Here is a 15863-nt window from a genome sequence, read left to right on the forward strand (position 1 = left end):
GGGATTGAGCCCCGCATCAGGCTCCCTGCTCCGCTGGGAGCTGCTGCTTCCTCTTCCACTCTCCCTGCTTGTGTTCCCTCTCTTGCTGGCTGTCTCTCTCTGTGTCAACTAAATAAATAAAATCTTTAAAAAAAAAATGGATTAAAGACTTGAATGTAAAAGCTGGAACCTAAAACTCCTGGAAGAAAACATAGGTGGTAAGCTTCTTGACACTGGTTTGGAAATGACTTTTTTAGTCATTTGACACTAAAAGCAAAGGCAACAAAAGCAAAAATAAGGTGAGACTACATCGTCAGAGCTTCTGCACAGCAAAAGAAAACATCAACAATATGAAAAGGTAATGTACTGAAAGAGAGAAATATCTGCAAACCGCATAGCCAATAAGGGGCTAATATGCAAAATACAGACGAACTCATATAACTCAGTAGCAAAAAATGGACAAAAACTTTTAAATGGGCCAAGGACCTGACTGGTCATTTTTCCAAAGAAGATATATAAATGACTAATAGACATATATATTCAAAGGAAACAAAATCACTATCTCCAAGAGATGTCTATACTACCATGCCATGTTCACTGCAGTATTATTCACAATAGCCAAGATGTAGAGACAATCTTTTTTTAAAGATTTTATTTATTTGAGAGGGGGGGAAGGGGCAGACGGAGAGGGAGAGGGGTCCACTGAGCAGGGAGCCCAATGCAGGCCTTGATCCAAGGACCCCGAAATCAAGACCTGAGCCCAAGTCAGATGCTTAACTGACTGAGCCGCCCAGGCGCCCCTACAGAAAAAATCTTAAGTGTCCACTGATGGATGAATAGACAAAGAAAATGTGCTATGTGTATACACACGCACACACATATACACATACATTATATTCATTATATACACACAGATTTATATTATGTACATAGGACACGTAACTTATACATAGTATATATGAAATACAGCATGATATCATTTACAAATAGAATTTTTTTTTTAAGTTGAACTCATAGAAACAAAGAGCAGAATGGTGGTGGTCGGGGGCTAGGGGGCAGGGGGCGGGGGAAATGGGGAGAAGTTGTAACAGGGTACAAGTTTTTAGCTATAAGTAAGTGCTGAGATCTAATGTAAGGGTAACTATATGAAGTGATATATGTATTTTTTTAAATTCCATCAAACATTTTTTTATTATGCTCACTTAGCCAACATATAGTACATCATCAGTTTTGATGCAGTGTTCAACAATTCATTAGTTGAGTGTAACACCCAGTGCTCATCACAACACACACCCTCCTTAATACCCATCACAGGTTACCCCATCCCCCCACACCCCTCCCTTCGGTAATCCTCAGTTTGTTTTTCGGAGTCCAGAGTCTCTCATGATTTGTCTCCCTCTCTGATTTCTTCCTATTCAGTTTTCCCTCCCTTCGTGATATATGTATTAATTAACTTGACCATGGGATTCCTTTCACAAAATATATGTATATCAACTGTTCACATTATACACTTTAAATATATTACATTTTTGTCAATTATACCTCGATAAAACTGAAAAATAAAATACTTAAGGATAAAATAAAAGCCACCACGGCAGCACTTTGAAGGAAAAACAAACAAAAAAATGTATTTGATCTGCAGAACTTCTCAAAAAGAAATATTAAAGATAATAAAGGTGAAAAATAAATTCAAAAGGAATAGTGATACAAAGACTGAGTATACTAACAGCATAATTCAGTGTCTTATGATGGTAATAACTGTTAATAACAAATAAGGTAAGAGAATGAAGATTTCACATATAAAGAGTAGGTCAAGGAGTTAGAACAGGAGATACCAAAGGAACAGAGCCCTAAGAATGGTTTATAGGGAAAATGCTAAACATGCAAAAGTAAGAAACAGGATTGTGAGAAAGTCAATAGGGTCAAAAGTGTTGATGTGCATTGAGAGGGAAGAAAATGCAGAAAAAGGAGGGGCTGGGGGATACAAAAAATGCTGGGAACATGAACATTACTGTTAAAAAATAGAATTAAAAAAGAGCCAATTACACTGTACACACTTCCAATAAACAGGGCATCTGGTTCACTGGTAAGAAATTTTTACGGCCCTATAGTATTACCTAGACAATTCCAGAAAGCAACTCATACCTCATCTGCCTGATTACGCAAAGCTATTTCACAGTTTGAGATTTCTGGTTTCAACTTTATGAAAATGACAGAAGAAAGCACTTCAGAATTTCTTTACCTAGGTTAAAAACTCAGAGGGCAAAAGTGAAGCAGTACTTTCCCTGAAGAAGGAAACAAAAAGAGAACTCAAAAGGGAAGAGGGCGATCTACAAAACAAAATAGTAAAGAAGACAGACAAAGCAGGCAAGAGCAGTCAAACTGTCAGACAAAGAGAGCGTGCTTCAGAAGATTAGTTTGGCATCGTTATTCCAAACTTTCATTAATCACCTCAAAACCTCCACCTCCACCTCTTTCCCTCTTGCCTCCTTCACCCTGAAAACAAAGGAGTCTTTTAACTGTGTCCTTAAAAGATTTTCCAAATCCTGTTATTCCTTATTCCTGCCCTCTAGTGTCCAAAGATAAAATACCCTGCTCTCAGCTAAGACTAATGTTTTCACCTGTTCCAACCTTCATCCCACCTGTTCCATCACCATCAATCCCCTCCCTTAGTTGTTTTATCAACGTCTCCCTCTTTACTAGCTTCCTTCTTCAACATATAAATGTGCTCAGGTTCTTTCCGTTTCAAAAATACAAAAGCTCTGCCTCCACCCTGCAACCACTTCACACTCATTAGCCAAATGAGCTTTTCCAACATTCAAACCCAATTAAGTGGATGTTCTTGCTGAAAAATCCCTAAAGAGTTCCCCATTACCTTCAGAAACATTTTCAAAATATTAAGATTCTATTTACAACCAACAAATGTTCCCTCACTGGGCTATATTCTGTCGTGGACTTATCTAAGCTGTAATTTTTCCATTTATTCCTCAGATACCTGCGACTCATTCTCCAATATCAGCACAAACAACAAGGCCTCACGTTTCCTGCCCGTACTCTCAGACTGAGATACCAATCTTTTCTGTGTTCTCTTTTTATCCTCCCATGACTTCTCGTGCATCCTATGGTGTAAACTGTTTTTTCTTGTCTGTCACCGTCTCTATTCCATGAGTAAACCGAAAGTGAAGACTCACTTGTTCAGCTCTGTAGTGACACCTTTCACAGTTTTCACTAAATGACTATAAAATGAATGATCAGCAGCAAAGCCACCAAAAAGCTGATGCTGTAAACCAAGTCTGAAGCAACAAACACTTCAGATGTGTTGAAATGTGTTCAAATTTTAATATCATTTTACAACATGAAAGCAGTTGTTTTATGGGGCTTACAAGGGAGTCAACAGAACAGCCCATCTTCCACCGGGCCTTGTTATATGCAGACATGCATCATCTCCCTATCAGCCTAAGGGTGAGCAGACACAAAGAAAAGGGTGTGCTAAGGATGATGCAGAGAAATGGAATCAGAGCCCTGATTTAACTACATTTGAACACTGCTTGATCTCTGGACTTTTCCTGCTGGATGAATCAAGTTCTCTTTATTATTTAAACCCTAATCTTTTAAATTCAAACTGAGTAAAGTTAATTGCAAAATGGCCCCAGATTCTTCCCATCCATCTCTGCACAGTTCTTTGCAATGTGACTTAAGCCCTCTTTCCTAGAAGAGGCAGAGTCTATTTCTCTAGTCGTCGAACCTGGGCTTGCTATATGACTTATTTTGGCTAAGTGGACATTAGCAAATATGACAGAGCAGAAGCTTTAAAAGTGCTCATGCGTTAGGGCGTTCCCTTTCTTGCTAGCAAGAAACTGGACCGCAAAGTAAAGAAGCCTGGGCTCGCCCCCCCTGGAGGATGAAATACCACAGGCAGAGGGGCTACAGCTCTTCCAGGCAAGGTTTTAGATATGTGAGTGAGACCATCCTTGGACATCCAGCCACAATAAATCCAGCCCCAGCTGACAAGAAATGCCTCATCAACACACAGAACGTCGAGAAATAAGTATTTGCGCCTTTCAGTCACTAAATTTTGGATAGTTTATTACACAGTGTTATTGACTGGATGTTTGTGTCCTCCCCAAAGGTACATGTTGAAACCTTAATTCCCAGAGCGGCTGTACTTGGAAATGGGACTTGTAAGTAATGAAGGTTAAATGAGGTCATAAGCGTGGGGCCCTGATAGCACAGGATTAGTGCCCTACTAAGAAGAGACACCTGATTTCTTTCTTTCTCTGTCTCTCTCCACCAACTACAAACCAGGCATAGACTCCTCATCTGAAACTGCTGGACCTCAACCTGAGACTTCTAGACTCCAGAACTGTTAGAAAATAAATGTCTGTTGTTTAAGCCACCCAATCTGTGGTATTTTGTTATGGTAGTCCAAGCAGACCAACAAACAGCACAGCGAACTGATGTAATGAGCCTTAGCACCAGCCCGGCAAATCATTTTTAAAAGATTGCTACTAAAGGGGCGCCTGGGTGGCACAGCGGTTGAGCGTCTGCCTTCGACTCAGGGCGTGATCCCGGTGTTATGGGATCGAGCCCCACATCAGGCTCCTCTGCTGGGAGCCTGCTTCTTCCTCTCCCACTCCCCCTGCTTGTGTTCCCTCTCTCGCTGGCTGTCTCTATCTCTGTCGAATAAATAAACAAAATCTTAAAAAAAAAAAAAGATTGCTACTAAAAAACGATTATTTTTTGAGATGTAATCAAGTTTGAAGTTAATTTTTGGTTTAAGCCAATAACAGGTTGCCTTTTGTTGTTGTATCTCTTCATCTACTCTTACTGAACCATGAAAGTTCTTTTCTGAATGTTTAAGATTGGACAGAGTAAACACAGCTGCATCTGTCCTTCAAAATAGAACTTGCTACTGTCACAGGATCCAGAGCAATGTATTCACATTAATTCATTCAAATATTTGAGCTCCTGCTATTTAACTAGGCAATGGCTATAACAAAGATGAAAGAAAACGTAATCCCAACTCTGAACTCTATTGAAGGAAAAGAGAAAACAAAACGGACATTTTGTAGTATAGACTATAGACTTTCACAGGTTCTTTCCACTTTAAGATCATCTACGGCTTCATATTTTATACACTAACACCCCTAAAACCACCTTTCCAAATACCAAATCAGACTTTCAGATACCAGTACATTAATAACTTCAAGACACAGTATGGTGGTGCTGCCAGTTATTTTACCAATACAGCAGAATGTATACCATTATTTACCTATTAGTTCAGCAAAAATTTATCTGTTACCACAAATTTTATATTATTTTGCTTTCATTTTTTAAAACTCAGGAAAATGATAAAATCAAAAGGCTGCCACCAGTGATAACACAATAAGGAAAAGATGGAACTCAAATATACTGAAAGCAGGAATCTTTGGTCACGCGTTCAATTTTTAAGCAAAAGACACTATATAACCATAGAGCATATAAAAAAAAGTCAAAGAGAAGTAATAAAAGAAGTAGAGAAATCCTTGGAATTATGAACTGTTATGAATACAATACTAGTAATCCAAACACAAAAGAAGCGTCATGGGTCCACAGATCTCTTGATGAAATGCTAGAGATTCCTTAATCATTTCAAGACGTCAAAATGAGAATATGATATAAGAAATCACTTGTAAAAATTAGTCAGAATAGGTAAATCTATAAAGACAGAAAGCAGATTAGTGGTTGCCTGGGGCTAGAGTGAATGGGAGAAATAGGGAGTGACTCTTTACGGGCACGGGGTTTCTTTTTGGGTGATGAAAATGTCCTAAAATTGATAGTGGTAATGGACACACATCTCTAAATACTATAAACTAATGAAATGTAAGCTTTACATGGGTGAATTATATGGTACGTGAATTATATCTCAAAAAATATATTGCTGATTAAAGCATTAACTTGAGGGGCCCCTGGTGGCTCGGTCAGTTAAGTGTCCAACTCTTGATTTTGGCTCAGGTCATAATCTCATGGTGGTGAGACTGAGCCCAGCATCAGGCTCCGCACTCAGCAGGGAGTCAGAGTCTGCTTGAGATTCTCTCCCTCTCCTTCTGCCCCTCCCCCTGCTTGTGTGCTTTTCCTCTCTAAAATATATAAATCTTAAAAAAAAAAAAAAAAAAAAAACTTTAACTTGGAAGCCTCAACAGTTAAAAAGATATTAATATGTCAATGTTTAGTGTTCAATCTAGGCTCTTCTTGTTTTAAATAATCATGTCCATTACTCCAAGATTAAAAAAGAAGTAAACACTTTTACTACAGAAAATTATTTTTACTCCCTTGGAAATAGAAGGTTCTCCCTGAAACAAGTAAATCTATTGTCCAACCTTTATAGCCTCCACTTTTTCTTTGTTTTGTTTTTTTTTTAAGATTTTATTTATTTATTTGACAGAGAGAGAGACAGCCAGCGAGAGAGAGAACACAAGCAGGGGAGTGGGAGAGGAAGAAGCAGGCTCCCAGCGAGGAGCCTGATGCGGGGCTCAATCCCAGAATGCCAGGATCAATCACACCCTGAGCCGAAGGCAGACGCTTAACAACTGAGCCACCCAGGCGCCCCTATAGCCTCCACTTTCATACAGATTTTCAGGAACACATGTAAGGAGTAGATAGCCCCTGTAACATAGTAAGTCCTATAACCAAAGTATGAATAAAGAGGTGAGGAAGTACAGTGACTGGAATAAATTATCCTTACAGAGCTTACTATTGTCTCTGTAATTAGAGGACTTTCCTATCAATCTGCAACTTACCTTCATCATAACATTTAGTGCATATTTTTGATCTTCTCGTCTTGCTGCAGCTTTTGCTTCTGTAGCTTCTTTTGCTCTTTCTTGTGCTTGTAAAATAGATTTCTCCCTTATTCTTTGCATCATCTCTTTGTCAACTAAAACAAGACAGATCACTAAATTGGGATTATGATGAATGTTTTCCTTAGGAGAAACTGCTTGACATACCGATCCAGGATGCCACTTGGGGGGGGGGGGAACGACCCAACTTCACATGGAGAAATGAAAACATTTCTCAATATTAAACTGGCCAAGAAGCTTAAAAAGTAAGCAAGCAGCTATAACAGCAATTAATTACTACAGAGGGAAAGAACAAGAGAGAGAAAATATGAATGAAAGAAAGTGGGAACAACAGAAAGGGTGAATAAGAGGGGAATGATGAGGATGGGGAGAGGGACATAAAAGGGAGAGAGACGGTAGTGAAATGAGAGGGGAAATGGTAAGGAGAGGGGGAATGGGACAGGATGGAGGGAAAAAGTACACATTTATCCTTCTCCCTCTCTGTCAAGAAACCAGGGTTATTTGCTTATAAACCTAATTACAATAAGTCATCACTATGAGGCCTTCTAGAAGAGAAGATGAGGTTTTTTTGTTACATACAATATCACAAAAATATATATACTTCTTCATTAATGCATTACTATATAGCAATAAGTGTAATAAATACTGTAATTTCAAAGTAGTGAGTATAAAAGATAAATGTACTTTGTGATACAAATATATTTGTGATACTTATTGATTCAACTGTTATTTGTTGCCTACACTCATGTGTGAAAGAAATGCTAAATTTCAGTTAGCGGTTAAATAAAAAGTATGGAATTTTAATTTTCAAAGAAATTGCCTTAAAAAGGAAAAGGAAAAAAAGAGCATGGAATGTTTGCTCATTCAAGATCTTGACTAGGACTTCGGACTGGAATTAAGTTTGAAGCCTCTCCCAATCCTCCTCCTGTTTAATAACAGAGTGACAGACAACTGGACCAGATTCAGGGATAAAGGTAACTAAAAGAACCAACTTTCACATCTAAAAGAAATGAAAAGTATACCAAGAAAAGACTTCAGGAAAAAATTAAGCAATTATGTTCTGAAAAATGAGGAAGACTTGGAGTACAGACTGGAGTTCCACACATTTTATGTGAAAAACAATATTCTTAAAGAAATAATCTTACCGAGTTGCTGTGTAACTGAGTTTGATTTCTAAAGGAATCTCAAACCTGGTTTTTGAAGTAAAATCAATGGTCATTACTTATTACATAAGTTAGTTTTGAGAGTGTTTTGATTAGTCTAAATCAGAGGTTGGCACACTATGGCCAAATCTAACTGGCTGCCTGGTTTCCTCTAGCACACAAGATAAGAATAATTTTTACATTTTTAAATAGTTGAAAAATCAAAATACTATCTTGTGACATATAAAAATTAGATAAAATTCAAATTTCGGTGTCCATAAATATGTATTGTCTATTGGCTGCTTTCGTGCTACCATAGCAGAACTAAGTAATTGTGACTGAGACCACAGGGCTCATAATATTCAAGATGCCATCTGGTTCTTTACAGAAAAAGTTTGTTAAACCTTGGTTTAAATGGTCAAAATTAGGGATGGATGACCATATTACCATGAAAGAGAAGAATCAAGTAGGTGTGCACTGAACGCAGGTGTATAAAACAGAGAAGAAGATCATGATTAGGAAAGAAAATTCCCTTCCCACTCCTGGAAAAGATAGCCAAGCAGGTTAAGAAGGGAATTTGACATAGAAGAAAGTGTCATGTAGGGAAAAGTAACAGGTTTTCTGATATGATTCTTTTTTTAAAAGATTTTATTTATTTACTTGTCAGAGAGAGCACACAAGCAGGGGGAGAGGCAGAGAGAGGGAGAAGCAAGTTCCTCGCTGAGCAACTTGGAGCCTGATTCGGGACTCGATCACAGGACCCCGGGATCATGACCTGAGCTGAAGGTAGATGCTTAACCTACTGAGCCACCCAGGTGTCCCATTATTCTTCTTTATATTCTAAAAAGTTGGCAGACAAAAATGTTTCCTGGAGACAGACAGACACACAGACACACACACAAACATTTAAGTCAGTTGTTCTCAAGCCTGTTCAGTCATCAGAATCACCTGGGGTCCCACCACTCCCAATCTGTTTATTTTAAAATAAGCCATTAAAATAGATGATGGTTCTGGTCTCATCCTACTTTAAAATTAAGATTATCAATAAGAGTTGAAATAAAGTGTTTATATTTGATCTTAGGTAAGAAGTAAAAACACCGTGTGTGTGTTTCACGACATAGTCCCAGGCCCATCTCAGACTTGGCTGAATCACAAAGGAAGGAGTAGGACAGCAAGGATCTGGTTTTTAAAAACTCTTCAGTAATTCTGGAACTCACTAAAAAGCTAAAGTAACCTGGCTATGGTAATCTACCTTCATCAGTATTTTCTGAGCTGAATACTAGACTTTAGAGAAGAAATCTACCTGGTCCTGGGAATTACAAAATGAAATTCCACTGCAAGATATCAAGAAAGAATTAATATAAAGAATGACTGCAGGATGCCTAGCTGGCTCATTTGGAAGAGTATATGATTCTTGTTCTCGGGGTCGTGAGTTCGAGCCCCATGTTGGATGTAGAGATTATTTAAAAAAAAATAAATGAAAAGAATGATTTCAATGTCCCCATTCTCAGTAGTTCCTACTCAAGACTTAATGCCAGAGGCTTAAGAGAAATTTCAGGCAGTAGAAAAAAAGCCCTAGAATACATGACAACTAGAAGCGGGAGGAAGAAAATGGAGGTAAAGCAGTAGAGGGCAATCACTGACCCACCGAGCCAATTGTGGCAGAACAGAGTACTCATCAAGCATACAGAGAACAGGGGATCTCAACTTTGTACATTATAATCCTGGAAAGCTTTTTCCACTCACAGAAACTGATTTGATTGGTCTAGGGTGAGTTTCAGACATCTATATTATTTACAAGTTTTGTAGGTGATTCAAATATGTAGCCAGGGTTAGGAACCACTGCTCTAGAGTCAAACTGCTAAAGCTCCAGTTCCAGTCTGCCACTTACTAGTTGTATGACCTGTGCCAATTATTCAATCCTCTGTGCCTCGGTAGCCTCACCTTAAAAAACAACAACAACAACAAAAAACAAAAACGAAAACAAAAATGGGTGGGAGGGAGGTAACCTAAGTAATAGGTTGTTCTGAGGATTACCAGATGTGTTAATGCCTAATGCAAAACAAGGGCTCAATAAAGATCCTATCAAGAGGCCTTATCCTCTGAAGATACAAGCCCACATTTGAGTGAAAACTATAAATGTGCTCTAACTTTTGAATTATTCAATCTTTAAGTTATTTAAGTGCAGCTGAAGCACTATGTCCTTTAAATCATGCTCACGTTCCTACTTTTCTTCTAGAAGAAAAAGAATTGTTCTGAAAAAAAAATTAAGGTATAAAATATAAAAAGCATGACCAGGTGAACATCTTTTAATAAAAAACTTACCACCTGACACAGAAAGGTTCTCCCACATGGCCAGTTCTTTTTTATATAAGGTGAATACAATAGTGTCATTCCCAATCTTGGCTTTGCTGTTTTCATCGTCTATGGGCGCGTAGAGAAACACTTCAAATAAAAATGGAGAAAAGTTGACCTATTCAGAAGGAGGTAAACGAAGGTTAATTTAGTTACACAAAATAAAGACACCGCCATTAAGAAACAAGTGACAGAGGCCAAGATCATTTTCTTAAATGCCCGCTATAAATTTACTCAATAAGGCATATGAAGAAATCCTGGATAAGAATTAACTCTGGGGGCGCCTTGGTGGCACAGCGGTTAAGCGTCTGCCTTCGGCTCAGGGCGTGATCCCGGCGTTCTGGGATCGAGCCCCATATCAGGCTCCTCCGCTATGAGCCTGCTTCTTCCTCTCCCACTCCCCCTGCTTGTGTTCCCTCTCTGGCTGGCTGTCTCCATCTCTGTCAAATAAATAAACAAATAAAATCTTTTTTTAAAAAAAAGAATTAACTCTGGTCTGATGACATCTGTCTAAAGATGAGGTATCACCTCACGGGATTCGTTAAAAAAAAAAAAACTAAAAAACTAAATTTTAGGACGCTTATCTGCAAGAACGCGCCTGTGGCGTGTACACAGCAGCGCTTTCAGAAGCTTCGGATCACACCCCCGGGCACCCGGCAGGCACAACGGCAGGCACAACTCGAGTTCCTACCTTCAGATAGTTTTCCGTGCAGAACACGTCCGCGTCTCTGACGCAGACGCCTCGGAGAGGCACAGAGATAAACACCGCAGCCTTCGTCTGCTGCCAGCTGTAATCACTAACCTGCAGCGGCATCCCGGGAGGTGCTGTACGAGAGGACGCTGCTGGTTAGGACTAGCACCTGTTCGGTTGCTATGGAAGCCGGGGTTACCACGCACCAGCCCTTCCGGGTCAGGCCGGGCCGCGGCGCCCCGCGTTCCCAGCGTGCCCCGGGCGCGCTTCTGCGACCGCCTCACAAACTCCCCTTGTGACTGCTTGGGCTTGCTAGCGCGGGCCAGAGACCACTTCTCTGGCTATTATCCGTTCCCTGGGGCCTGAGTGAATCGCCGAAGAAACAGGCCTTCATTTTTAAGAAAAGAGCCTTGCGCTTGAGAATGCAAAAAAAGAAAGAAAGGAGTTACGGGAAAGAAAGAGTGACCTGACCTGTGAGAAGCAGGTGCACCGCCCCCGGGCTTAGCAGCCCTGGCCTTTTGTTCTGATGGAGGCTGTCAGAACATCATTTGGTGTTCCTGTTTTGGAAATTTCCTGGTCGTACTGACGTCCTGGCCTGGGAGCTTGGCCTTACTATTGTGCTCCAAATCCTGTCAGATGTAAGACCACCAAAAGATCATAGGTAGGGTTCACTACGTGGTTTAGGACCCGGGAAGAAACGGCCTTATGACTCAAACAGCAAACGCTTGGCTGCAACTCAGCTGTAGGATAGCTTGGATTTACACAGATACATTTTACAATTGCTTAAGAAGACTTAGACTCTTACTCTGAGAAACAAACTGAGGGCTCCAGAGAGTAGGGGGTGGGAGAATGGGATAGGCTGGTGATGGGTAGTAAGGAGGGCATGTATTGCATGGTGCACTGGGTGTTATACGCAGCTAATGAATCATGGAACATTACATCAAAAACCAGGGATGTACTGTATGGTGACTAACATAATAAAAAATATTATTAAAAAAAAGACTAAGACTCTTACCTCTGGAAGGAAACTTGAAGGTGATATAGTTCATCCTGCATATTTAAGGAATTTGAGACCCATGCACTTAACCCCATTGCCATTTAGATTAGTGGCAAAATCGTGATTAAAATCCTGCTCTTTTAACTCCCATTCCAATGATCTTTCCCCAGGCTGCTTTCTGTAGACTCAGTTCATAAGTTACTGGAATTTGATGTTTAAAAAAGAAAACAAGGGGCGCCTGGGTGGCTCAGTCCGTTTGGCATCTGACTCTTGGTTTCCACTGGGGTCCTGATCTCAGGGTGGAGAGAGCAGAGAGGCCTGGGCTGTGTGCCTTGGGAAGAATCTGTGTGAGGTTCTCTGCTTCTCCCTCTGCCTCTCTCCCTGCTCTCTCTCACTCGAAAATAAATAAAATCTTTTTAAAAAAGAAAACAAAAAGGGACAGTGAATTTACACAAAATTTAAGCACCTATGGACTATTTGCCACCTAAGGATTGGATTTTAAACTTTTTACTTTTGCAGGCCATTAAAACAAATTTAAAACCTCCTGAAAATATTCTAGAGGAGAGTTTAGGAGCAGCAGACTTGGGAGAAAAAAAATCATCTTTCCCCCCAAACAGGCCACCCCTCAGTACCTTATCTAATTTTGTCATAAGTTCATCATCTCAAGGTTCTGTAACTTTGACTACTGGGAGCCATTCTTTGACTTCTTTTCCTTTGTCCTCTCTTTTGGCATTTTCTCCCCTTTGATTCTATTCTTACTTTTACCATTTTGTTTCCGACTTTCCTGTGTCTTCAGAAGAGAGGATTTATGTATTTCTTTAATATAAAATTTTAGAGGCTAGAGTCTCTGACTATATAAAAAGTGAGCTTATGTATGAAAGATAATGAAAGGGTTACTTAGTGTCGTTTGGGGCTTTTTAAAAAAAACTGTTAGCAATCACTTTGTTAAGTACATAGACACCTCTGTAGTTAAATTGTTCTCTGGACTACCATAGTCTTACTAAATTTTCTACACTCTGAATGAATTACCTTTTTAAAAAACTTGGTAAATTTTATTACTGAATCATTGCATCAACTGATACCAACTTAAAACATTAACTTTTATACGTCGTTTTATGATTTATGTATTTATCTAAACAGTGTTTTACAGCCTTGAAACATTCAATCTTAAAGTCTTAAACTATTTCTTATTACCTTTTAAAAATGAAAGAAATCTAATTTAACCCATGTATAGATAGAAGTTTGATATATGGTAGAGGTGGGTCTGCATGCAAGTGGGGAAAAGCACAGAAAGGAATGGCTATTGAATGCATTGTTGCTATGAGAAATGGTTACCACGTTTTAAAAAACGAGATTAGATTTCTACGTGCTAGATTTCTACAGGCATATGGTGTCATACACAAAAATGAATTTCAGATGAACTAAAGACAAAAGTTTGGATATTAGAAATACATTATCTAGCAAAAAAAAATACATATCCATATGATCCTGGAGTAAGACAGGAATTCTTAAATATGATATAAAAAGCACTAACCATAAAGGGCAAAGATTGAAAACTTGAACGAAAACTAAGAACTGGTGTTCATCAAGAGGCACAGCAAGGAATGTGAACATATTTTACATATAAACCCTTCAGCCAAAGACCAAAGGCACACATGTACTTGAACAAGTTGAGTTCAGTACTCACTGAGCAAGGCAGAACACACACCATTGGGTGTCTCAGCAAGAGGATGTTAGAATTGAGGGAAAAGTCTAAGGGAAGGAGGGTTCCCTCTTTTTTTTTTTTTTCTAGATTTTATTTGACAGAGAGAGAGCACAAGCAGGGGGAGCAGCTGAGGGACAGGGAGAAGGAGGTTCCCCACTGAGCAGGGAGTCCCATGCAGGATTCGATTACAGGACCCTGGGATCATGACCTGAGCCAAAGGCAGATGCTTAGCCAACTGAACCAACCAGGCGCCCCAGGAGGGTTCCCTCTAGGTGGGTTCTTTCAGAAACCAAGGGTAATTCTACGACTAAAGTAGTAACTCTTCATTGCAGTTTCCTAGCAAAAGCCTGAAAACAAGCCAAATGTCTATCAATAGTTTTATTCACACAACAGATTATCATAGAACAGTGAAAATGAATTAATTATACCTATACACTGGATGGATGAGTGAGAAGAGTAAGTCATCTATTGGTTAAAAATTCCTACCTATGTGGTAAAACTAGAAAGGAAAGTAGGGCACAAGAAAGGACAATGATGAACTCCTAGGTGAAGGTCGTGCCAATGGGACCCTTTGTGAGCTCATTTCCACTGCATGAATTAAGACAAAGTTTCTCAGAGTGTGGTCGCCTGACTATAATATCAGCATTACCTGGGGACTTGCTAGAAATGCAAATTCCCAGACTCCATTCCAGGTCTACTGAACCAGAAATTCTGGAAATGGGACCCAGCAAATCTGTTTTAACATGTCCACCAGGTAATTCTGACCCACACCAAAGTTAGAACCACTAGGTTAAGGGGTAAGTTTTATTGGTAAAAAAAGAAGCTTGCTTACAAAGGTAAGGAAAAAACACAGGTTCCCCCATTCTGCCATCATCTCAAGGAGAAGTATATTGGGGTGAGAGCACTATGTTGGATCTTCAGTGTGAGTTTGCATTATATGAGAGGAATTTCATGCCCTTTTTCCTCTCTCTTCTTACAGGGAAAACATAAAAGGAACCTTGTCAGTAGGGAAACCACTGGGCCACTAGGCAGTCTTGGTGTAGGTGCAACTATTTATAAGAATTGTCCAAGAGGGGTGCCTGGGTGGCTCCGTCAGTTTGGCATCCGGTTCTTGATTTCCACTTGGGTCATGATCTCGTGGTTGTGGGATTGAGCCCCACATCAGACTCCATGCTCAGTAGGGAGTCTGCTTAGCATTCTTTCTCCCTCTCCCTCTGGCCCTCCCCCTGCATGCTCTCTCTCTCTAAAAGAAATAAATATATCTTAAAAAAAAAAAAAAGACTTGTCCAAGAAAGTCAGCTACCCAGGATCTGCATACCTTGAGTCACATGGAAAGTTTTAGTTGGAAGAAAGTAATAGTACCATGGCCAGCTGAGTTCAAATGCAGTCCCTCCCACTGGGAGACCAGAGGTCCAGGCCCTATTGGCTGGTTCCCTAAAAAAACCCAGAGAGAACACCCAAAATCATTTTTGTTTGATTCCATTAATTACATCAAACCAAGCCACCAGAGAGCACCAAAGAAATTGCCAAGTTATATTTCTCTCTCTCTCTCTCTAATTTTTGGTGATGAATATGTACTACCTATATTGTGATTCATAACTTAAATATACATATATCTGTATCATTTTGTATGTAACAAATATTATAAAATTGAAGTAAAAAATTTAAAACTAGCTCTATGGTAGAGGAAGTTCTCTATTTTCTCTTTACATATTGTGAGGTTCTCAAGGAGTGAAAATGTACATTATGAAGCAACAACTAAATCTGATTTATTATTCCCAGCCTAAAATTAAGTAATTATAATTTTATTGTTGATGGTCATATTGTCATATTTGGCCACTGGGAAAAGTTGATTATGATTTTTAATACCATTCCAGAATTTTAAAAAGCCTTTTAAAGATCCTTTATTCTTAGAACAAGATGATTTAGACCTACTTCAAAATTTTTTCCTTTTTTTTCCTCTAGAAAATGGAATCAATCATTCTCCAAGAAATCTTAGTTCCTTTTAACTGACAATAGCATTTCAGACCAAAATCTAGGTATTAGATATTAAATCATTAGTTATTTTACTATTTTGAATTTGGATTTTAGAAAAAGACAATGTGGTTATCAATTAGACAAGAATATATAGTTAGTGCTCATTTAGAAAGTATAAAGT

General features: G+C 39.2%; 1 protein-coding gene across 3 annotated transcripts in view; it reads right to left on the reverse strand.

The window, feature by feature from the left end:
- Positions 1 to 15863, reverse strand: part of DNAAF4 (dynein axonemal assembly factor 4) — a 78856-nt gene that overhangs the window by 44733 nt on the left and 18260 nt on the right. Inside the window, exons 1-3 of one of the 3 annotated variants that reach the window (XM_045812058.2) lie at positions 11004 to 11481; positions 10283 to 10430; positions 6759 to 6892 (exon numbers count right to left, since the gene is read on the reverse strand). In XM_045812058.2, coding sequence (XP_045668014.2) covers positions 6759 to 6892; positions 10283 to 10430; positions 11004 to 11126 — 405 coding nt within the window. In that variant the 5' untranslated portion in view covers positions 11127 to 11481. Of the gene's footprint in view, positions 1 to 6758; positions 6893 to 10282; positions 10431 to 11003; positions 11482 to 15863 lie in introns of those variants that run through there. The other 2 variants (XM_087859230.1, XM_087859231.1) reach the window with 2 other exon arrangements.

Source organism: Ursus americanus, chromosome 36 (genome assembly GCF_024610735.1).
Source record: "Ursus americanus isolate L20-20 chromosome 36, mUrsAme1.1.p, whole genome shotgun sequence".
NCBI classification, from domain to species: domain Eukaryota; kingdom Metazoa; phylum Chordata; class Mammalia; order Carnivora; family Ursidae; genus Ursus; species Ursus americanus.